This window comes from Capricornis sumatraensis, chromosome 1 (assembly GCF_032405125.1).
Source record: "Capricornis sumatraensis isolate serow.1 chromosome 1, serow.2, whole genome shotgun sequence".
NCBI lineage: Eukaryota > Metazoa > Chordata > Mammalia > Artiodactyla > Bovidae > Capricornis > Capricornis sumatraensis.
In genome coordinates, this window is record NC_091069.1 from 175,952,595 (window position 1) to 175,977,342 (window position 24,748).

The 24,748-nt window shown below is 46.3% G+C and overlaps 1 protein-coding gene across 1 annotated transcript in view; it reads right to left on the reverse strand.

Moving 5' to 3' along the window:
* SLC12A8 (solute carrier family 12 member 8) overlaps positions 1-24,748 on the reverse strand; it is a 149,343-nt gene that overhangs the window by 22,194 nt on the left and 102,401 nt on the right. The window contains exons 10-13 of the mRNA XM_068968511.1: positions 19,976-20,063; positions 18,334-18,421; positions 9,715-9,861; positions 4,809-5,454 (exon numbers count right to left, since the gene is read on the reverse strand). Coding sequence (XP_068824612.1) covers positions 4,809-5,454; positions 9,715-9,861; positions 18,334-18,421; positions 19,976-20,063 — 969 coding nt within the window. The remainder of the gene's footprint in view (positions 1-4,808; positions 5,455-9,714; positions 9,862-18,333; positions 18,422-19,975; positions 20,064-24,748) is intronic.

Here is a 24,748-nt window from a genome sequence, read left to right on the forward strand (position 1 = left end):
CATATTCTGAGTAAGTGTATAACTTCCCTAAGCCTCACCTTTGCCATCTGGAAAAAGCTAGTAACAATTCCTAGATCTGAGCTGAGATCATCCGTATTTAAGAGAGTATCCCCACACCAGGCATGTGGGACAGACTCAGTAAATGCTGCCTATTTTTAGCTACTAACAACATTCAACACTTAATCATAAAAGTTAGTTTGTTGAATGGACAGTGAATCTGGGCACTGTTTTTTCAAATGTAAACTGCGTTTCATTTCTTCTGACCTCTCTTTAGTGGAATCTGGATTTTGACCTTCCTGTTTTTAAAAATAATATGCTTTGGGAGGTTTGCTTTTATCAGTTGTGTTTGTCAGAATAATTGTTTCCTTCTGTGACATTGCGTTGTGGAAATGTTTTTTATTTCTGTTTCATCAGATCCTTTTTGTCTTTGATGATATCTTCAATAGTCACAAATCTCTTTCCTGGGCAGCTGTTATAAATAAGGAATTTGTGGCTAAATAAAGTATCAAATACAGCCCCAGGTTAATTTTTTGATCCACTTACTCTCAACAATATATATTCACTAGCGATTTGACTCATTATTTTATGGCATCTAGTGCTTGCATAGGAGAGGAGATCAGGGAATCCTTCTCAGAGTGCATCTGAAAAGTCAAATGGATTTTAAACTGCAAGTCAGCATTTTTCAGATGGACGAGGAGGAGTGATGCAATTGCAGCAGGCAGAATGGCATTGCAAAGGTAGGAAGGAATAAAGAACATGATGTGTTTGGGGCACACATCTGGGTGTAGCTGAACATACGTATATGGGTTGTCATGAGAAAAGTGCCCAGGAAGGTAGGGTAGGGCAATATTGCCAAGAACCTTGCAAATCACACCAAGATGAAAGGTATTATATTCCAACAAAGGTTTTTAAGTAAAAGAGACAGGATGAGAATTTTACCCTAGAAAGATCATTCAGAGGACAGTGAAAACGAGAAAGAGGATATAGGAGGAGCTGGAGTCTGGAGAAGAGCATGGAGATAAACAAGAGTCTGGGTGCTGGATACGAGGGCCTGCACCAAGGTACAGGCAGCAAGAATGGAGGAGAGGGAGGGGTCAGCAAGAGCTTGGGACATTTCTAAGATCTGGCAACTTCACTGACTAAATGTTGCAAAATGACCACACTTCTTTCCTGATAACCCACTAAGAAAACAGAAGAGGAATTAAATAGCCATAAACCCACAAACACAAGAAGAATCAGAGAAACAAGATAAAAACAAGTCTTGGAAGGTGGAGAGGTGACAGAGGAGTAGTAACAAACTGAGCAGAGCTGAGGATGAACTCTAGGGCCTACAGAGAGGGTGCTGGCAAGGACCGGCCCAGTGGACCCTGCTGCTGCTGCTGCTAAGTCGCTTCAGTCGTGTCCGACTCTGTGCGACCCCATAGATGGCAGCCCACCAGGCTCCCCCGTCCCTGGGATTCTCCAGGCAAGAACACTGGAGTGGGCCGCCATGTCCTTCTCCAATGCGTGAAAGTGGAAAGTGAAAGTGAAGTCGCTCAGTCATGTCCGACTAGTAGCGACCCCATGGACTGCAACCTACCAGGCTCCTCCGTCCATGAGATTTTCTAGGCAAGAGTACTGGAGCGGCTTGCCATTGCCTTCTCCGTCCAGTGTACCCTAGTGGACCACAAAAAGTTCAGGACCAGGAAGCGGGACGGTGCAGGCGACTGTTCACAAGACGGTATGTGAAATAGCTGGGCATCAAGTTCCTTTCCTCTGTTCATGCAGCTGGGGAATAATCCTCTTTGCCTGACCCCTCCCCAAGGTGTGTGTGTGTTGGCGGGGGGCAGGGGGGTTCCTCTGAAGGAATCAAACCAGAGAGGGCCTGAACTTGGGACACCAGGCATAACAAAGAGAGAGGGGATGGAGCTAGAAACTGCGGGATTCAATGACGTCTGTATCCTAAGCAGTGGGATACCTCAACTCCCTTACATCACCTGGCTCTCTGGGGGACTCCCAGGCAAGAGATTAAAGGACTCTTCTCTGGAGGAACTGAAGAGCCACAGAGGAAATCTCTAGCTAATCACACTTGGGGGTCCTCTCATGAAAAAGCCAGCTTCTTGATCACTCTACAATGAGGTGCCCTAACCAATAAGCACTGCCCAGGACACAGGTCTTCTCAACAGCTTTTCAGGACTCACTTCTAAGTAGAAAAGGAAATCAAAAGATCAACAGACATTTTAGTAAAGCCTCCAGTATAAAAGGGAGCATGAGACGAAGCCAAAGAGAAAAGAATCTAAACATCATTGGGCAGAAAAAGACTTTAAAAGGAGAATAACTAATGTCACCTGGAAAATAAGCATTGTACCCATGAAACAAGATTGAGATGATTTTCAAAAATTTTTTTAAAAGATGAAGACAAATCATATTACAACCAAGAGCTCTTGGAAATCAAGAACAGGGTAATATGACCAACTAAAAAGATATTTCCCAATCTCTGAGAACAGCTGGAAAGGCTAGTGAACCAATCTCAGAGGTAAATCACCAAGGACAACACTCAAAATTATATGTCAGAGCAGTCTAGTGGGGATATCACTGCTGCAGCAACCCAGGTTCTGACACCATTGACCCTGAAAAGCCCTGGATGGTGGAGCCAGGAATGCAGACACCTTGCAGCCACTATCATGCTTCCAGAGAGTTCCTCAAAGTCCTCATCTCTTCAGGTTTCCGGTTCCAAGTATCTGATTCACTTGGAATCGGCTTATCTGATTAACTGAGGTTTGCTCCTGTGCCTGAACTCTGCCTGTAGGAGGGACTGGAAAACTGAGTGTCTGACATTTTCAGTTTTAAGTGTGAAACGCTTGCTTTGCCTCCCACCAACACTCACAGCACTGGAAATTCTTCAAACATAGGGAGGTCAGTCAATGCCAAGTAGGGAAAAAAGAGACAGAGAGGAATTCCAAGACAACAGCTTTGTAGCAGGCCTAAAGAACTGACAAACTAGAGGGGATCAGGATAGGAGCCATAGGACAGACAGGAAAAAACAAATGGATATGATAAATGTCTTAAGAATTTGAGCATTTGGAACTTAACATTGAGAGCCATTTGCCATATTCACCGGAGTACACAGAGAAAAATGATGACAGAGAAACCAAGCAAATAGAAAAACCATGGCAATTATTAACCCCAGGAAACAGAAAAAGTTGGACAAAAAAGGCAATGTAATCATAGTATAATATATGGCTCATAGTTAAGCAATATTTACTTAATCATGATAATATGAATACTAGCTACTAAAATGAAGTTTTTAAACTGTGATGTAATTACATGGGGGACATTGGGTGAGAAATCAGAGTGGCATAAATGAGCTAGTCTTCATTTATCATAATAGTAAATTTAAAAAATGATACCTAAAACTGATATATCAAGAAGTAGCAATACAAATGTATTATTTAGTAATATAAAGGTTAACACGATTTGGCTGAAAGTGGGATTTTCTGGGAGTGGAACTACAGGATGGAGAAGAGGGATGGTGTAGAAGAACAGAAGTACTATTTCTGGCTATGTGACTTTTAATTCCACTTGGCTTATTAAACTGTACTTGTTATTTTGACAAAAATGATATGATTAAAAAATTTTAATGATGCTCCTACCAGTAAGAACCATCCACCTATCTGGAGGTAAAGAAGGAAAAGCAGGTGTACAAAAGAACCCAAAGCAATTATTTTTGGACATCTCTTCTATGTCCCCTGTCTCCTTCTCTTTACCCACACTTGTCTACACAGACCTCAGGAAACAGGTTAATCTACGTAGAGGAAGGTACTGGGCTTCAGATACAGAGAGACCTGGGTGTGATATCCAGCCATGCAGAATACCAGCTCTGAGGAGTCTTTGTCATCTCATTGGGATGCGGGGTCTTCACTGGTAAAACAGAAAGTGCTAACAACGATTATATGACATGCAATCATGCATGCCAAGTACCTAGAATACAGGCTTCCCAGGTGGTGAAGTGGTAAAAGCATCTGCCTGCCAACAAGAGACACAGGTTTGATCCCTGGGTCAGGACGATCCCCTGGAGAAGGAAATGGCAACCCACTCCAGTTTTCTTGCCTGGGAAATCCCACGGACAGAGGAGCCTCGCAGGCTACACATCCATGGGGTCACAAAGAATCAGATACAACTGAGTGAGCACAAGCAAGCACCTGGAATATGGAAGATTAAACAATTCTGAGTTCTCTCTTTCTCTTGGAATTTCTCACGCCCCAGAAGTCTCCCTTGAGCGTCTCCCTCTGTCTGCAGATACGAGGAAGCAAAGAAAAGCTGTGCTCTTAATCTCATCTCCTGTCTCTCCATCCCCCTCCTGCCTGGTTTGGGAGATTCATCCTCTAAAGACGAAACAGACTGAGCCCTTGCCAGGCAGTTTGTCACAGCACACTTCCACTTCCCTTGAAGGGAGAAACTGGTTCATTCATGTTGGCTCATTTTTGAGTAAAATGAAATTAATATTTAATTACTAGGTAGACTACAGTCCATGGGGTCGCAGAGTCGGACACGACTGAGCAACTTCACTCACTCACTCACTCACTCACTCACTCACTCACAGCTCCCAGCCCTAACATATAAGAGTAGATAGAAATTTCTGCTTAAAACTACTCTGTACCAGACTAGAATTATAAATTCAGCTGATAACTGACCATAATATTTTAAAGTAAACATAAAACGAAATTAACAAGGATTTTAAACCCAGCTATAAAATGACCTAAGGATTTGAAAGAGGGTTGTGATAACTCCCAAATTAGGAGGCCCTGGTGTGACTGCAAAGCACCCACCTTCTCTGCTTGGCCTGGGCTGGTTACTTGGCTCAGGGATGAGTTTTGCTCCATAGGCTCCCCTAGGCTGATCCCCTTCACTTCTGGGACTCTGTGCGTTCCTGTGGGGCCTCTGCCCTTCCCAGGAGGCAGTAGGCCATCCATCAGCATCCCCAGGAGAGAAGGAAGCAGGGGACCTGAGGTCCAAGAGGAAGCTCTCTTGGAGGGTTTGCTTGCTGGCCTTCTTGGTCTTCCGCTTCTGATTCTCTAGGATCCCATGGCTCTCTCCTCCCCTGGGCTGGCTACTCTCCAGCGTCCTGGTTAGCTGGAGGAGCTGATCCATGTCCTTGGTGAATTCTAACAGAGTGCCCTCAGAGGGGCTCTGGGCAATGCCCTCAGAGCCATAACTGGGAGCCTTCTCCAGAAGCAGGGGCTCAGAGCCCTGGAGAGCACCCAGGCCCTCCCCGGGCACCGACTCAGGCCTCTCCGAGAGGCTGAAGTCCCCCATGGCCAGGGAGAAGTAAGAGTAGTCCACCATGATGTACGTCAGCATGAAGTTGATGGTGACGATGGGGGCCAGGACGTTCACCTGACCCACGAGGACAAAGGCCGTGGTCACCAAGCCGGTCAGGCAGATGGCAGCTACCGGCGTTTTATTTGGCCCGTTCTGCAGAAACAAAAGGAATTGCAGGACCATGAAACTTCATGGAAGAAAACCACAGGACACGATAGAAACACAGCTCAAACTGGCCCAGTCACTTCTCCCGTGTGCTTCTTGGTGTGTTAGCAACAGTTCATCTGCAAGCTTGGGATAATGACATCCAATCCAGAGTAACTACTAACATGGGACAATACTATAGAACACGAACTTCACAAGTATTTCTCTTTTTGTCTTTCACTGGGTTTTAAAGTCAGCTTTGGAAATCAAAGAAATACAAAACTGATTCTTCCCAAGCTTTAATGGAGAAAATAACCTCAAGGGGAGTGGCAGACTCCGGAAGACACAGCAGATTCATGATGACCGAGGTGGGGCGGTTCCAATACCAAACATGAACAAACTCTCGCACATACATTTGTGCACATCTGTTACTAATGGGGGTGAGTATGGGTGACCTGCAGGAAGACAGAGTGGAGAAAATGTGCTAACTCCATGTACTGCGACCTGTCACTCCACAGAAGCTACTCCTCACAGACCCTGACACGGTTCTCGGGCCAAAAGCAACAGCTCTTCTAAGTCCTCGCCTTCCTTGACCTGAGCGTTCCATCTGACCCAGCTGGTTGCTCCCTGGTCTCCTGGCTTCTCCTGCTGGTCCCCTTGTCAGTGGCCGTTCCTTACTCTCTGCCGCAGGCCACCCCACATTCCTGAATTCTGCATTCAGAGCACTCTCCAGCTCCATCCTTGGACCCCTCCTCTTCTCTACCTATCTTCCTTCTCTAGGACCTCAATCAGGCTCATGGCCTCGAAAACCAGTTTAATGCTCGTAGCTCCCAAATTTGAAACTCCAGCTTGAAATGTTCCCCTGAAATCTAGACTTAGTCAACTGTACTCTTGCCTGGAAAATCCCATGGATGGAGGACCCTGGTAGGCTGCAGTCCGTGGGGTCGCTAAGAGTTGGGCACAACTGAGCGACTTCACTTTCACTTTTCCCTTTCATGCATTGGAGAAGGACATGGCAACCCACTCCAGTGTTCTTGCCTGGAGAATCCCAGGGACGGGGGAGCCTGGTGGGCTGCCTGCCGTCTATGGGGTCGCACAGAGTTGGACACGACTGATGCGACTTAGCAGCGGCAGCAGCTACTCAACGTTTCCAGTTGATGTCTAATAGGATCTCAACCCAAGTAGTTCCAAAACCAAACTGCTAATCCCTCGATGTCCTGGCTCTCAAGTCTACTCTGAAGCTTCTCCACTTAAGAAAGTACCCATTTCATCCTTCTAGTTACTCAGTAAGCAAAATTCTTGATGACTCCTCTCATTCCCTCACTCTTCTTCAGGAAATACTGTCAGCCTTACTCTCAGGATAGACATAGGACCTAACCACTGCACCCACCTCCTTTATGCCAGCACTGTGATGGGAGGGACAGGCATGTCAGCTACATCCAGACCTGATCTGTGAACCTCCCAGGTATGTTCCTCCAAGTGCATCCCCCTTACTGAGGATTGGAACAGAGTTCAACCTTCACAGGATGGAGGTAGCAAAGTCATCATTGGCCTGAGTCTCTGAGGATCAGAGGCCCTATTGATTTGAAACACCTTCCCTAGAATCCAGAGTAAATTTTTTTTTTTAAGGAGTAAAGATACATTTCATTGTTTTTGAAAACTACATTTTGGGTATACTTATTACAGCTATTTGCATGCTGCTGAACTGCTGCTGCTAAGTCGCTTCAGTCATGCCCAACTTTGTGCAACCCCATAGACAGCAGCCCACCAGGGTCCCCTGTCCCTGGGATTCTCCAGGGAAGAACACCGGAGTGGGTTGCCATTTCCTTCTCCAATGCATGCAAGTGAAAAGTGAAAGTGAAGACACTCAGTCACGTCCGACTCCTAGCAACTCCATGGACTGCAGCCCACCAGGCTCCTCCGTCCGTGGGATTCTCCAAGCAAGAGTACTGGAGTGGGCTGCCATTGCCTTCTCCAAGACTGTAGTGAGACACCATTAAACACCTACCAGATTGGCAAAAATTAAAACATCTGATAATATCAGGTATTGGCAAGAGCACAGAAGAATGGGAACACTTACCAACTGCTGACAGGAGTTTAAATTAACACAACTACTTTGGAGAAAGAGTTCAGTGTTATCTATGAAGCAAAGCTATACACAGCTTAACAACTGAGCAATTCCACTAACAGGTCTGGAAGAACTCCACACATGAACCAGTCTACTACAAGAATGTTCACTGCACTGTCCATAACAGTCCCAAACAGGGACATACCATGACAGCAAGATTAGTAAAGAAACTGCAGCAAATGAGGAAATGCTACAGAGAGATGGTAATAAACAAGCCGCTGCTACCAGCAAAAACATGGATGAGTCACATAATGGTGCCTGAAAAGCATGCCATATTTATATGAAGTTTAAAAAGCAGGCAAAACTGAACTATTTTGTTTAGAGATACATATGGAGGAGGTAATCCAGAGCCGGCAAACCATGGTCCCTGGGCCAGATGTGGTCACCATCTGTTTATGTAAGCCCACAGGCTAAGGGCATGTCCCCTTGACCTCATGAGTCTCCTAGAGGCCAGAACAGAGTCCTATAAAGCAAGGTCCTTGGCCCAGGTCTAACGGTCATGCTGGCTGCTGGAAGACAGGAACTTTCATACACTACTGGTAGAAATACAAAATGATACAGCTCCCATGGAAGGTTGTTTTGGCAATATCTATTAATATTAAAATGCACTTACCCTTTGACCAGCAAACTCAATTAGGAAAATTGATCCTATAGATATATCTATCTGCATATGTGTAAAATTGAACACACATACACACACACACACACACACACACACACACACAGAGTATCCTCTGTAGCACTGTTCACTGGAAGCTGTACTATCTATAGGGAACTGGCTAATAAACTATGGTATATCCACATGATGGAAAAAGAAGGAGAAAGTTCTTTCTATATTCATACGAAAAGACAGATTTCCAAGCTATATTAAATGAAGAAAAGCAAGGCAAAGAACAACGTACACAGAACACTACCTCTGTAAAGAGAACGAAGAATTCATGAAAAACTAATAAAACCAGCTATGATAGGACGTGGCTACAGGTGATGAAGAAGTAGAAAGACTCGTGATGGAGCAAAAATTCTCAGGGTATCTTCTATTTTTAGTTTTGAGTCCTGTACACACATTATCTTGGAGAAGGAAATGGCAACCCCCTCCAGTATTCTTGCCTGGAGAATTCCATGGACAGAGGAGCCTGGCCGGCTACAGTCCAGGGGCTCACAAAGAGTCAGATACAACTGAGCGACTGAACAACCCAACTACACATGTTACCTAATAAAAATTAATTTAAATAAAATACAAGGCACATACCACATGGAAGTTACTAGAGAGGATAGTCACTTGTCCTACCTGTCCACACTGACTGGTGGATAAGAAGCAGAGGAAGGTAAAGGGAGGGATTAAAGATGACTTGTACCTACACGGCATCAAACAAGAGTGGGGCTGGGGATGGGACTGGGGTGGGGAGAAACCCTGTCGTGTTTCCACAACATAGAAATCAACTACAGCTTGCAAGATGGGTTTGGGTGGACTCCGGGAGTTGGTGATGGACAGGGAGGCCTGGCGTGCTGCGGTTCACGGGGTTGCAAAGAGTCGGACACGACTGAGCGACTGGACTGAACTGACTGACAGCTTGCAAAACACATTATTGGGAAGTGGAGTTTCTCAGCTTCCTTCTTTTGTCACCCCTTCAGTTTTAGGAATTTCTCATTTGATTTGACTCGACCAAGTTGTATCAGTTAGGGTTAGGGCTATGAGGATTCACAGGGAGCCCAGAGACGAGAAGTGTGAGAGTTCGGCATAAAGCGACCCCAAGGGGAGGTGAATCTCCAGGGTAGGGTTAGAGCTGCAAGGACCAGGTCCTCTCCTCACCAAGAGGTTCTTCCCTCTAGGCTAACCTTGGAGGACCCAGAATTTATTTTTACTAAGGTTTGTGGCACTACTTTGCTCTGCTGTGGCAGGGTCCATGGTGCTATTGTGACAGTTAGCTAACCCAGTGCCGAAGTGCTCTGGGTGGCTATGACATTGACAGATGCTTTGTCCAGTGGCCCCAGACTAAAGAAGCCAGAGGATAGGGGTGCAGGCTTGTTTCTCCCTACCAGAACCAGACCAGCGGCTCTTATCAGAAAGATTTAAGCAATTTATTGGCCAACAGTCAGTTGGGCGGCAAAAATGTACATTTCTCAAAGAAAAGGTCACTCACCCCTTGCCCCAAACAGGCCAGCGCGGGGATCACTTTCTCCTGGGCGATGCATTGCAGGATCCGGGGGGCTCCATAGAGGCCTCCCATACAGGAGGCCAGGGATGAGATGTACAAGCCCAAAAGGAATAGGAAGCCCACTAGGGACACCTGTATGAGGAAGCAGTTTCATTACTCAACATCAGAATCTGCTTCTGCTCCCTTCTGCTCCCCTGGTACCCACCCACCCACACCCCATCTGATCATAAATCCTCCAGATTCCACATCTTAGATAAATTTCAAACACCTCAGATCCACCCCACCTCCTTGGCATTGCCACCATTTCAGTTTGACCCACCATCACTTCTTGTATGGACTACACAGAGCTTCTCAAATTGACTGTGTCTGATTCATCCAGTTCAGTTGCTCAGTCGTGTCCGACTCTGCAACCCCATGAATGGCAGATTCATCCAGAGTGCTTGTTAAAACACAGATTTTCTGGGTCTTACCTCACAGTTTCTTGATTCAGTAGGTCTGGTATATGGCCCAAATTTTGGATATCTAACAAGTGTGTGCATTCTCAGCTGCTTCAGTCATGTCTAACTCTGTGCCACCCTCTGGACTGTAGCCCACCAGGCACCTCTGTCCACGGGATCTTCCAGGCAAGAATACTGGAGTGGGTAGCCATTCCCTTCTCCATGGTCTAACAAGGGCCCAGGTGATACTGATGCTGATGGCCTGGAGACTATCCTTTGTGAACCACTGACAGCAACAATGCTAAGGGCTAAGTTCTGTCCCCAGGCCTCTGCCAGCATGACCTACATGCACACTGGTCATAATGAATGCCCCTGCCATAAAAATATCAATGGCTCCCCAATGCCCTGCCATACCTGGCCCTTCTTGGTCTGTGACACTTCCAGTCCCACACTCTGCACACTCAGAATGCATCAGCATGATTTCTCTGCTTGCTGGAACCCTCTGTCCATATCCCTAAGCCACTCACTGTCTGTCTCTTAAACTCCCAATTGTGCTTCAAGACTCAGCATAAACTTCCCCTCCTCCATGAGCCCACCCACCAGCCCCTGATATGAGTGGGCACTCCTCAGGGCTCTGCTGCGCCTCAGTGTGAGACTGGGGAGCACCAGACACACACTATTTCCTCCACTGGCTTCACTTCCATGGGGCTCCTGTTTAGTTCATCCTGGTCCACTTGGTGCCAATACAGAGATGTAAGTGTTAAGTGAGAGAGTGAGATCCACATAGCCCACAAGGCACCAGCAGATAGGAGAGAGGGCAGAGTTGCTCTGCCTGGTGTCCCCTTGCAAAGATCAGTGCTGCTGGTGTGCAGCTGTGTCCCACACTGTCTGTCATGAGTCCCTGAGCCCACAGCCCCCTCCTGAGCTGCACTTCATCTACACCCACAGGAAAGTCTCTCCCTTTTCTTAAGTGTTTGAGGTGCCATTTCCTTTCTGTTGATATTTTACTTTAGGCAAAAGGCCTGAACCGTGTATTTTAAGCACTCATTTGTCCAGCTGTTATAGCTGCATTAGATTTCATTTTCCATTTTGTCCCTTATACTCTTCTCCATGAAGACATTCCTCACCCTAGTTTTTACTCCTTGCTTTAACAACGCATCAAGCTATACTGAACACTGGACATAAACTAGCACGAAAAATCTGTATCAGCCAGGATTCTTGACAGGAAATATTTTTTAAGCATGTGTTTATAGGATACTGGAGGGTCACAGAATCATCAGAAGGCTGAAAGATGAGGCTTGGAAAAAGGCAAGACCCAAAGCTAGCAGAACATTCAGATTCCTGAACAGGAGCAGTCTGATCAAGATGCTACCAGCACCTGCTGCCCCAAAGATGAATTCTCACCACCACCTTACCTTTGCAGCATTCATGACATTTGAAGCATCTGGTGGGCCCAGCCTAAGTCACACGCCCTACCAGGGGCTCAAAGGGACAGGCAAGCAAGAGTCTGGTCATTTGGGGGTCCTATAATAATAAATGGGGATCACTCCCTTCAAGACCTCACATCGGTGAATAACCCTCAAACAGTCAGGGAGGTCAGAAGTTTTGTGGATAAGCCTAAGGTCCACTAAAGAGCCTACCTTTTGCTTAATTCAGTGTGGATTAGTTCTCCTTAAATGCATTCAGTTCAGTTCAGTCGCTCAGTCGTGTCCGACTCTTTGCGACCCCATGAATCGCAGCACGCCAGGCCTCCCTGTCCATCACCAACTCCCGGAGTTCACTCAGATTCACATCCATCGAGTCAGTGATGCCATCCAGCCATCTCATCCTCTGTCGTCCCCTTCTCCTCCTGCCCCCAATCTCTCCCAGCATGAGTCTTTTCCAATGACTCAACTCTTCGCATGAGGTGGCCGAAGTACTGGAGTTTCAGCTTTAGCATCAGTCCTTCCAAAGAAATCCCAGGGCTGATCTTCAGAATGGACTGGTTGGATCTCCTTGCAGTCCAAGGGACTCTCAAGAGTCTTCTCCAACAACAAAGTTCAAAAGCATCAATTCTTCGGTACTCAGCCTTCTTCACAGTCCAACTCTCACATCCATACATGACCACAAGAAAAACCATAGCCTTGACTAGATGGAACTTAGTCGGCAAAGTAATGTCTCTGCTTTTGAATATCATAACTTTTCTTCCAAGGAGTAAGCGTCTTTTAACTTCATGGCTGCAGTCACCATCTGCAGTGATTTTGGAGCCCCCAAAAGTAAAGTCTGACACTGTTTCCACTGTTTTCCCACTTCATCTTTATCCCCAATGAATCTCCCTTCTTTTCTTCAGTGTCATGAATTTACGCCTATCCCACCCTACTCTATTTACCACTTTATTACTAGAAGAAATTAATGTCATATGAAATTCCCTCACTTTATTTGTCTGCTCTAATGGCAGGTCATCTACCCTGTGGTTAATTACACTCATGGCCCCTCTTGCCAGCATACCATAAGCTTCTAAGTCTCCTGCATCTTGGACCTCTGGCACAGAGCATTCAGCAAGTACTGTTGGCTGGAGTAATAAGGCTTCACAACTCCACTGTAATTGGTGTCCTGGATGTCTTACAAAATTGTTAGATACACTAGTCCCAGTGTCAAACCCCTGATTCATTCTGAGATGCAATCATTCATCTATAGCCTTTGTTTCTGCCTTCTGTTGACTTTTTTTAAAAAAAGGACTCTGTAATAAAATTTTTTCAAAAGCTTTTTGAAAATCTGACCCAGTAGTCCTCCAGTCTGATTATACACACAAGTCACCCTGAGATTCTGCTATAATTGTTACAGAGTGGGACTCAGATATGGTTGATTTTTCCAAAAGCCCTCCAGGTGATTCTAAGGTGTAGTCATGGTGAAAGCCACTGGGCACGGTTCCCTGTCTTCAATGCATACTCCCCTCAGAGAATTCTCCATCACTGGCAGGCATGGTATCTCCTTGCAGAAAGTACTGTGAAGAAGGCTGAGCACCGAAGAATTCATGCTTTCGAACTGTGGTGTTGGAGAAGACTCTTGAAAGTCCCCTGGACTGCAAGATCAGCCCTGGGATTTCTTTGGAAGGAATGATGCTAAAGCTGAAACTCCAGTATTTTGGCCACCTCATGTGTAGAGTTGACTCATTGGAAAAGACTCTGATGTTGGGAGGGATTGGGGGCAGGAGAAGAAGGGGATGACAGAGGATGAGATGGCTGGATGGCATCACGGACTCGATGGACGTGAATCTGAGTGAACTCCGGGAGTTGGTGATGGACAGGGAGGCCTGGCGTGCTGCGATTCATGGGGTCGCAAAGAGTTGGACACGACTGAGCGACTGGACTGAACTGAATCCAACAGGTTACATACATTTGAGTGTAAAAAGTTCTTTTCCATGTATATATAGCCTATCCATTTACAGTGAACGTGAGTGGGAAGGAGATGGGCCAGGCTGGTGTGCTTCAGTGTTGGAAGTAACCTCGGGAACTTAGTGAGAATCTGGCAACATGTGGCCGGATACAGAGACCTCCATCTCAGCCAGCCTTCCCACTCACACTCCCAGGACTGCTGCAGAGCCCTGGGGCCAAGGGCTAGAGGGATGACCATCTAGGTGTAGGAAGCTTTGTCCGGTTTGTCAACTGCATTTAAATGGACTGCCCATTTGCCACTCTTTTATGTAAAACTGTTATTCAACCAGTTTTCTGAAAAAGAAATGAAACGTTGGTCCTTGTGGTTGAATGTAACAACTCCATTCTCTCTCTCCCCCACCTGAGTCCTGCCCCTTCCTTGTCATCCATCTGCCCTTGTGGGGAGCACTGAGGACAGCTTAGATACCTGGCATAGAGCAGAGCTCTACAGGTACGGCAGTGAGCTCCATGGCTCTGCTCCAAGCCTTGTAGAATTTAATCATTTCCTTTATTTATCTGGGACTGTAAACTTAACTACCTGTGCCAGTAAAGGTAGAAGTGAGAATTTTTTTGTGCAGATATGTGTCAACAGTTCTTTAGGAAAACCCAAAAGGTACCCTTCTATCATCTACCTGTGTGAGTCACCACAAAATGCTGTCTTTCTAATATATTACCTGGGGTGTGAACTACCCTAATTTCTTTTTCCATAACTACTGATGAAAAGCATTAACTTGTCTCTCTGTTCCTGGTACTTGATCCCAGCTCCCATGAGAACTCCAGCCACTGAAAGATCCTGCCAACCCACTGGCCACTCCCTTCTCTTGAAGAATTTGGTTTAATAAGGTCACTTCCAAAGTACTCATTCTGCCTCATCCAATTCCTGTGGCCCTTTGACATTACTGGGGAGTAATCCTGACACCTTTACCCCTTTACAATACCAAGCAGTTCCCTCTTTCTGCAGACATGAGTTTTCTAACACTGTCCTCACTCCACAAGGTGACCAACATCTCCACTTTCAACCAAAGGTTTTCTCTCACTTGATAGCCACTTACCCCAAGGAAACATGTGGGCTTCCCTTGTAGCTCAGTTGGTAAAGAATCCGCCTACAATGCAGGAGACCCGGGTTCAATTTCTGGGTTGGAAAGATTCCCTGGAGAAGGAAATGGCAACCCACTCCAGGATTCTTGCCTGGAGAATCTCATGGACTATATGCCAGGCTCCTCTGTCCATGGAATCGCAAAGGTCAGACACGACTTAGCGACTAAACCACCACCACAAGGAAACATGGTTGACTTCACTTCCTGAGAGGCAGAGCTGTGTCCAGGAGAGAGAGCAGAGGACAGGCAGGCGGGGCTGGGTGGCTGTGCTGGGCCAGGCTCGCCCCCAGCTACGAGCCCTGCCTCACTCCACGTGCAGCTCGTGGACGTGGGAATCGTGACTGCCAAATCCGAGGGTGATGAGAGTGCTCCCTGTGGCACGGCTCATTTCTCACAGGCATGCTTTGAAGATACTCCTCCTGTTAATCCGTCCTTATTCTGCGACTTAGCAAGCTCCAGGGCTCCTAAGATATATGGTCTTTTTGATGGGTAATAGACACTTCCTCTTGGGCTTCATATAAGTTTATTGTAAAGCAATCCGTCTATTTCACTTTAGCCCTACTAATACCTGCTGTTTATACAATTCCTTTTTCTATAACTGAATAATATTGAGATGGACACTTTGGGGGCTTTTCCTATTCAGTTTAACATGTGGATTAATAGGGGAAAAAAATGTCCCCACCTGAAAATGTGCACTGTCTGTAAAGGTATCCCCATAGGAGTATGTCTGTGTCTGGTCACTCAATTCTGACCAACTCTTTGCGACCGCATGGACTGTAGCCCACTAAGCTCCTCTGTCCATGGAATTTTCCAGGCAAGAATAGTGGAGTGGCCTGCCATTTCCTACTCCAGGGGATCTTTCCAACCCAGGGATCAAACCCACATCTCTTGTTCCTGCATTAGGAAGTGGATTCTTTACCACTAGCGCCACCTGGGAAAGCCCATAGGAGTGTGTGGGGAATCAAAATGTGGTAAGCATCAACCGCACGCCAGGGATTGCGTCTCACAAAGACGGCCTCAGAGTCACTGCGACATAGTCAAGATTTTTAGAAAGCTTAACGCCCGACAGCCAGAGAAAAGTTCCTCTGGGGTAGGGATATAACGTGAAAAGAAACTTCTGAAAGGCACCATGGGCTGGGAAGCCAAATAATTAGAAATAGATCAGAGGAGCGGCAGGAAACCCAGCAAGAAACAGAGGACTGACCAGCTGCAGGTCAGTGGAAAGGAATCCAGGGCAGCCGGCAGCCGCTGAGGACAACTGTTCTGGCAAAAAAGGCCTGAGAGGAAGAGAAGGAGGTGCTCAGAGGTGCTTGCTTCCTTAGGAGGAGAGTCAAGGGCAGAGGCCACAGGTCTGGGCCCAGGTGAGACCCTCAGGGCACACAGACCAGGAGGAAGAGCCCTTGCTTTCTTGGGGCCCAGGAGAGCTCAGAGATGGGCCGGCTCAGGACCAGGCCACAGCTAAGACAGGGGACAGAGCGGGGTGATGAACAGCTTATTAAACACCACATCAGGGTGGCAGGGTACTGCACCAGCCAGCCTCTCAGACACCCTTCCCTCCTCCAGGTGCCGAGAGTGCAGCTGCCTGTGGCCCAACTTACTCCCTAAGTGTAGTCCCTGCTGCTGCAGCCCAGTCAGTGCCAAGGAGGGCAAGAAGTAAAACTCAGGATTCGTGGCTTTCAGGGGGAATCTCACTTGGTCCTCTTTTTGCGGGACCCCAGGGCGGAGTGGGGTGGGCAGCACACCAGGGAGCCACTATTGCAGAGTTGCTCTGAGCGGTTCTGTCCCTGTTCCCGCACCTGTGGCGCCGGCCTCTGATTGCTACTGACAACCAAGGATACTATCTTTTCTTTCTTGCACAGGCTTTACAACTGCCTGTTCCGGGAAACAGTCTTGTGTCCTCTCCAAACCCCATTTTCCACCTCTCACCTGCTGTGTGCATAGTGACCTGCCCGCATGCTGCCTCCAGGCAGGGTTTAGCAGGTGCCCCAGCCACCAGCGAAGTGCGAGCCTGCCTGTCTCACTGCCTTTCAAATGAGCCCCCCACCCCCAACCTCCATGTATAAGCCTATTATTAGAGGTGGAATCTCCACCCTGAAGTCTCCCCGGGGCTGCTGGTGAAAGCTGTTCTTACTCTCTTATTTGTGGCCTTCCTGGGACATGTGCTGCCCCCTCACGCACACCTATTCTTAGCTTCCCTGCAAAACAGGGGAAGGAATGGAGACAGGGGCCCTGCCCACGGGATCATTTGACTCTTTTCATCCAGATCAGAGTCTCTGATGGTTGAAAGGGCCTCTGTGGGGGAATCCACAAGAAAGAACCGGCTCAAGAAGGGGCAGAGCTTGCTGGCATGGTGTGGACAGCAGCTGGCTGCTCCCTCAGTCCAGGCCCAGCTACTCCCGGAGGCCTTTAGTCGCTCTAACGGAGCCCAGCTTTTCATTCCACAGTTAGAGAAGAGGCCCCTGGGAGATGAGATGTGAGACGGCAGCAGCAAGCACAGACATATAAATGAGGGGCCTTGACTCCTTCCTTGAGAGTAAACCCTGCTCACCTGGGGGGGTCTGAGACCTGGGAGGTGGATGTCAGTGCTCTCACTCCCTGAACTGCTCCCCCTTGCAAACCTTCTTGCAAGGTAAGGCCAAGACACCTTCCCACCCCCGAAAATAAATATCACCTTGACACTGGCGTCTACACACCTGAAAAAGAAACCCGCACTAATGTGAAAAGCAAGCCCAAACACAGCTCTAAAATGTAAGTTCAGCGCTGCCAGCCCCAGGCTGCCCCAAGCAGCACCCCTCTATGTACCTGCAAGGCAGCTTTGCAAAGCCTCATACCAGAGAAAAAGGTGCTTTTTCCGCAATAAGAGCAAAGATACTCAGGAGTTAACTGAGTAAGGACACCTCCCTGGCCTGGCGCGTCTTTCTGATACATGACGGGAATCTCAGGGTCCACTTTCCCCCAGGGAACTTAAGGGAAGACAGGAGTTTTGGGGGATTTCCAGCGAAATGTGTGGAAGTCTTAATCTCCTGGGTTCTAGAGATGCCAAGTGAGTGTCCTTGACTGTCACATGACCTCCAGCCTGTTCAGAGGCTGTGGAACATGAGGACTTGGCTAAACATCTTCAGGCCAGTGTAGTGCTCAGGAAAACAAAGATGCAGTATCCAAATCCATCAGGCCATCCCCTGGGGAGCCCGAGAGGACAAGGGGCCTCCGACCCTGCCTCCCACCACCCCTCACCTTGGCGCTGGGCTACCTGCCCTCTTTTCTGTTCATCAGCTTCCTCCTTATCGGTTTCTTGTGAGTAGCTTTCTGCTCACAGTGGAAGGGAGGCTATTGGCAATAATGAAGGATTGTTGGAGCTGGGGATCTCAGGTGACCAGATTCTTTGTTTCTGCTCTGATTTTTGACATGCAGGGTTACCTGTGTCCCCTGTGTTATTTAGCACCTGCATGCATGTGTCTTCTCTGATGTGGTTACCCAGGTCTAGGGATACATATGAAGGACCTGTACCTTTCCCATGGTTTGGGCCACTGTACTGTAGTCCTGGGCCGGCGACTACACGGATTCCCCATCCAGGATACAAAGGGGAGGCAGCCATTGCTGCTCAGAGCTGATCAATGACCTGCCGCCTGAGCCCACCAGGCTGCAGGACTCACCCACCTTTTCCGCTATCAGGAAGTCATAGCGAAGGGCCTCTCGGGTGCAGATGGCGCCAAGCAGGAAGACAAAGACGATGTACAGAAACCACCTGCAAGAAACCCAAGAGCAGAACGGGGCTGCCACCTGACATCACTCAACCCCGTCCCACTCCACCCTCCTCAGCCTGAGGGCTCCCCCAGGGAACTGTCCCCAAGGACAGAGAATGGCCATCACGAAGGCTCCCCAGATTGTATGGGGGCACTGCCAGTACTCTTGTCTCCTCTAGCATATTTCATATAAATATATATAAACATATCATTTCACATAAACGTGTAGAAATGTATCATTTGCCTCTTATGGAGGAAAACACACAGAGGTTTTCTGGGGTGGGGAGCAGCCCAGCTGGCCAGGATGCAGGCCACGGCTGACTGGCAGGTCTGCACCCCATCCTCCTGCAGCAGAACAAGCCGAAGAGCTGTCAGGCCTTGGAGTCCCGCTGTTCCCTGGCCCCCAGGTGACAGAGAGCCAAGCCGAGTGCGAAAGGCCAGCAGTGACCTGGCTCTGCCCTCAGAAGCCCTGTGACCTCGATGAACTCACATGAACCCAGTGGCCTCATTCCCGTCTGGACAGTAGGAGGATGGGCCAAAGGTTCCTCCTGGGACCTCCCAGCTGTGACCAAAAATGAGGCAGGGCTCTTTCCTTTCCTTCTGGACACACTCCCTTATCTTTTTCAGCCTCATTTTCCTCCCAGAGAGATCACCTTATTTAGCACAAAATAGACAAGTGCTATATGCCTGGCTAGGAGCCACAGTGCCATTACAACAAGCTAAAGCAAACTCAGCAATGATGAAGAGGTGTATTCATATATTTTTGAAACATCACGGTTAAAATAATGCAGGTACTTTAATCTTTTTCATGTCTGGGATTTCATTACCTTTCACATCTACCCAGTGAAGGCAGAGGAGCTTCTTCCCATAGTGCAGAGAGAAAACAGAGATTCTAGGTCAGAATCAGACCCAAGGCACCCAGCCTGCTCACATGGGTGGCACAGTGTGAACTTACACAGGGAAGCCTGGCAGCCTTGGGGCAGCACTGGGGAGGCAAGCTGGGAGAAGAGGAGAATCAGCCTCTGAGTTCCTACTGTGCACCATTACATACAGCATCTCCTCCACAATCTACAGGACACATGTGTTCTCATTAACCCCATTTTACAGAGATGAAAATGGAGGCTCAGAAGGTTAACTGTCTGAAGTCCCCCAGACAATCAGCGGAGGGGAGTAGTATGCAAATCTTATTTTGTCTGCAAAACTCTTCCTTTTTATATTCCCTGCAATGGTCCTGGAAACTCAATGGTTACAAAATGTCCAAGTTCAAAATGGGGGTGGGGAAGGGGAGGGGCAGGAGGCTGAGGGAACAGGCAGAAAGCAGTCCACCTTCTTAACGACCCCCTTCCTTACTGCATTCCCAGGCAGGGGGGATGAAAGGGCGAGCATCTAAACCCACCAGACATGAATTTTCCAGCTGACTGAGTGTTAAAAGGAGGATTGGAATATAGAATAGATTGGTCACATACAGGGCACTCTTAGAACAAAAGGAGCAATCCCCTCTTTTGCCTAGGGTTTTCTCTCCCTCTCTCCAGCTGATTGCCACAAGGGGAACTTACGCGATGCCAACGGCTACTAGGGAGCCCAGGGGGATGCTGGCAGCAGGCTCCCTGAGGTCGCCCCCCATGTTGAAACCGGCCATGACTCCTGAAAGACACCCAGGCAGGAGAGAAGGGTGAGCAGCATCCTCCACACATCCCCTTCCCCTCCTCGGGGCCTCCCTGGAAGGGATCCTCGGGCATGCCCTCCCATCTGCGGCTCTGCAAAGTGCACTTCTCGGTCTCCCCTGGCAACTGCGGAGGCATCCTCAAGGCGTGAAAGGGACTTTTGTGGGTTGGCTGATGCTCAGGAGGAGAGCTCGACTAGCGACAAAAGCATCTTATGGCCCAGTGCAAAGTAATGAGGGCTAAGGAGGTGGCGGGCAGGCCACACAAAGGTCCCAAGGCCACATGCTGAGCTCTGAGCTCTGCCTTCCAGCCGGACAACACCCAGGAGAGACTCAGCCTTAGCAAAGAACCCACCCCTGCCTGCTCAGCAGAGTTCTTTCCCTCTGCTATCCCCAGACTACACTGGGGTTCAGGGACCCCAGGGACAAGTTTCATCCAATATTCAGAGTCAGCAGCCGTGTTCAAAGCTCCTGAGCTGCCAAAGGGCTCTAAACAGATTCCAACGAACCATCTTGATGCTACCAACACTGAGTGGCGAGCTCCTCTTCACCGTGGACTCTATTTCTCATCAACACTCATGAGAAGCACGTAGTCATGATGGGAAGGTCATCATTGTGGTCCAAACACACACAGGCAGGAAACCAACAAGACAGCGTGTGCTGAACATGTGGATCCAGCCCACACGCGCTCTGCAAGCCCATGGGGGTGGGTGCATCGTGAATGTGGTCTCGAAGGACGTTTTGCATGGGTTTGGGGAGAGGAATGGGTCCAACTCCATCAATATGGATTTACGAACCCTTTGAACCTGACAGGGCCTGTATTAAGTGCTTTTCATGCCTTTTTTTTTTTTTTTTAAATCTCATTTAATCCTCACAACAACCACATCAGAAAAGTAGAATTATTCCCCCCATTTTATAGACAAGGAAACTAGTGCTAAAAGAGGTAAATTAAAATAGCTTAAGGTCACACATTTAGTAAGTAGCAAAGCTAAGATTCAACCCTGGCCTGTGTGATTTGGAAAATTGCTCTCTTAACGCCTCTGCTATAACGCTTGAGGGAACTCAAGTGCAGTGGAGTAAAGTGAAAGTTTGGGCCCAGAAAGTTAAAGAGGAACTATTTCAAAGACTACCGTGAATGCTGAACTAAGGCAGAGAACTGCATACATTTTGACTGAACAGTTCCACTACTACGGTTGTATCCTAAGTAAACAGTCAAGGACATAAGTAAAGATGTATCCAAAAATGTTTATTAAAGCTTGTATATATAGAGTGGTGAAAATTATAAACAATCTAATGTCTAAAAGTAGTGTGTGTGTGTTAGTCGTTTAGTCATGTCCGACTCTTTGCAACCCCATGGACTGTGGCCCACAAGACTCCTCTGTCCATGGAATTCTCCAGGCAAGAACACTGGAGTGGGCTGCCATTTCCTTCCCCAGGGGATCTTCCCTACCCAGAGTTCAAACCCGGGTCTCTCGCATTGCAGGCAAATTCTCTACTATCTGAGCCATGTTGAGGGCTGGCTAAATAAGTGATGATACATCTTTCAATATATACCAGCCCTCCAATAACATCAAGGATATGTTGTGACATGAAAAGAGCAATTGTTTCCATTTCAGAGGCATATCTGAAAGCAGAACATACCGTATGATCTTATTGTGAAAAAAAAAAAAAAAAACCCAGATAAATAGATGTGTAGAAAAATGAAAAAGGAACTAGAACATGTTCAAAATGTTAATGTTCTTTCTGGGTGATGGAAAAACAGATCATTTTTAATTTTATCGTTTATCTCTACTTTTTCAATTTTCTATAGTGATCATTGTGAAATAAGGGAGAAGTAATCCTTAAATGTTTTTTGTTTGTTTAAAATGGCACATAGGGCACATTTTCTTTATTCTCAGTCCTCTGCCTCCCAAGACCCTATTAAAAGGATAGTAAAAGGGGAAGATGGATGCATGCCTTAAAAAAAAGAGGGGGGAGCGATAAGTAGAGGAAAAGTTTCCACAAGTGTCTGGAACATAGAAAATGGATAAAATGATACAGAGTACTAAAGGAAAAGAAGGAATAGAAAGGAAAAGAAAACCTTGGAATGCTTATCTAGAGGATCTAAATAAACTGCCCAAGGAAAACCAGGACCACTAGTATGGATGTTCACACCCCAGATGAAGCTCTCAAGAGCCAGACATGCCCACAAACGCACTGCTGTCAACTCTTCCTTGAAGGAAGAGCCCCATCCAGGAGACAGACCCCACACACCTCAGCGGGAGATCCATGCCAGCAACCAAAGGTTGTCAAGTGTATAACAAAAATCAACAACAAATACATAAACACATGCATGATAAAAACAGAACAAACTGGCCTGGAAGAAACATAAAAATCAGGACACAGAAGAAAATTTTGAAGAAAATCTAATTAGTAGCTCCATAAACATCCAAGAAGAATATTCTACCTATAAAGCAAGATGCTATGAAAAACAAAAAATAATCTAAGAAACAAGAAAAAGACTTTTGGAAATTAAAAACATGATCACTAAAATTAAAAACACGATCACTTAAACTAAAAATGCAGTGGAATATCTAGAAGATAAAGTTAAGTAAATATCCCAGAATTTAGAACAGAAAGACAAAGGGGTAGAAATTTTGAGCAAAGAATAGGAGAAACAGAGAAGAAGTCTTGGAGTTACAACATCCAACTAACAGGAGGTCCAGAAAGAGAGAACAGAGAAAATAAAATAAGCAGGTAAACATCAGAAATAAATGTCTTCACCCTGAAGAAGACACACGTCTTCAGGTGGAAATATCCCATAAAGTAAACAACAAAAAGGCCCACACCTAAATGCATCATTGTGCAATTTTAGAAGAAATCCTAAATATTTTCAAAGATAAAAACCGAACAGTTACAAAGGAACAAAAATTAGACTGGCATCAGACTTTCTCAACAGCAACAGTGAATGCTAGAAAACAACGGAGCACTGATTCTTAAATTCTGTGGAAAAGCTATTTTGAAACTAGAGTTTTAGCCAGATTACCAATTAAGTGAAAGTAAAGCAAAGAAGGGCTCAGAAAATTTACCTCCCACACATCATTTCGGAGGAAGACACTGAAGCAAGGACTCCAGTAAGATGAGGATATAAGCTATGAAAGGGAAAAAGAGAAGATTCAGAAAGCAGTGGTGATAAGCCAGGGGTTAATAAAGTCCCAGATAATAGTTGTGCAGTTGTGCAGCAGAGAAACCAGCAGGGTCTGAAGCAGAAGAATGGAGACCCAGTAGGGATGCTTCTGGATAGGAACTGGATTCAACACAAAGGACACTATGAATTATTTTAAAGATTTGCTGACTGCATATTTTGGCAACAAGAGAAAACGCTTATTGAAACTCGAGGAGAAGTAAATAAGAAAGCCAACATGTAAATACGAAGGAAACTAAAATAGGACATGACTTTAAACAACTAATAAAAAAAAAGTCTTAAAGTTAATCCATTTGGCCATTATATCAGGAACATTCTCCCCTAAATAACACAAGGGCCACATCAGATGCAGCCAAGGAAGTGGAATTCTAGCCCACCACTTGGCTCTTCAGTGAACCACAACTACACAGTCATAGACATAGCCCAGAGGACTTAACTTTAGCTGCAAAGTAGAATACAAATATTATCTACTTGACAAAGTAACATAAAGCTATAGCTAACAGCTAATATGAAATGAAAAGAGAAAAGAGAACTAGAAAGAGGAAAGGCACTCATATTTTTGTTGTAGTAGTGTGCACCCCACTCCAGTACTCTGGCTTGGAAAATCCCATGGACGGAGGAGCCTGATAGGCTGCCATCTCTGGGGTCGCACAGAGTCGGACATGACTGAAGTGGCTTAGCAGCAGCAGCAGCAGTGTGGGAAACAAAAGTCCCAGGATCTTCACTCAGGACTGGCCGAACGTTACAAGCTTCACTTAGTTTAATAAGAAAAGCTGAAATGTGAGTTACCCATTAAATTTGTTAGGTCAATAAGGAAATGGCCAGCAAATATTTATATACCAGCTGCAATAAATTTAAAGTTAATGCTAGAATTTATTCTGTATTTTGTCATCATAAAGGGGAGTTTCTAAATGTTTGCTAAGAGGAGCAAAGAAATTTCCAAAAATATTGAACAGCTTGTCTTTGAAGTTCCAAAACCTGTTGACTTGTAAACTAAAGGCAAAAGAAAAAAGAAAAAAAAAAAACTTTTTTAATAGAGAGGTTGTGTGTGTGTATGTGTGTGTGTGAAACTGTGTTTGTTCACTGCAAGTTGTAAACTACAGCTTTCATGAGATTTTCCTCTTTACCTGCTAGTCATCAACTTGTCATAGCTTCCCTGATATTGCTCTAAAACATAAATATAAAAGGATTATTCAGAATCCCTTAAAATCGGAGATTCCTTTAAGATAACTAACGCATTCCTTGTCAAAATACTTCACACATGAAATAAATATGACCCTAACACATTAATCTTAAAACACAACACAGAATATTAATTTTCCACACCAACAATAATCAGTGAAGAGATATAGCCTAGGATGGATGACAGGCTTAAACATATTATTTAAAGCCATAAAGATAATCAAAAAAGAACTAAAAATTAAAATATGACTATTAAAAATTGGGAAGTGGATAAAGGAACATGTAAGGAAGCTAAACCCT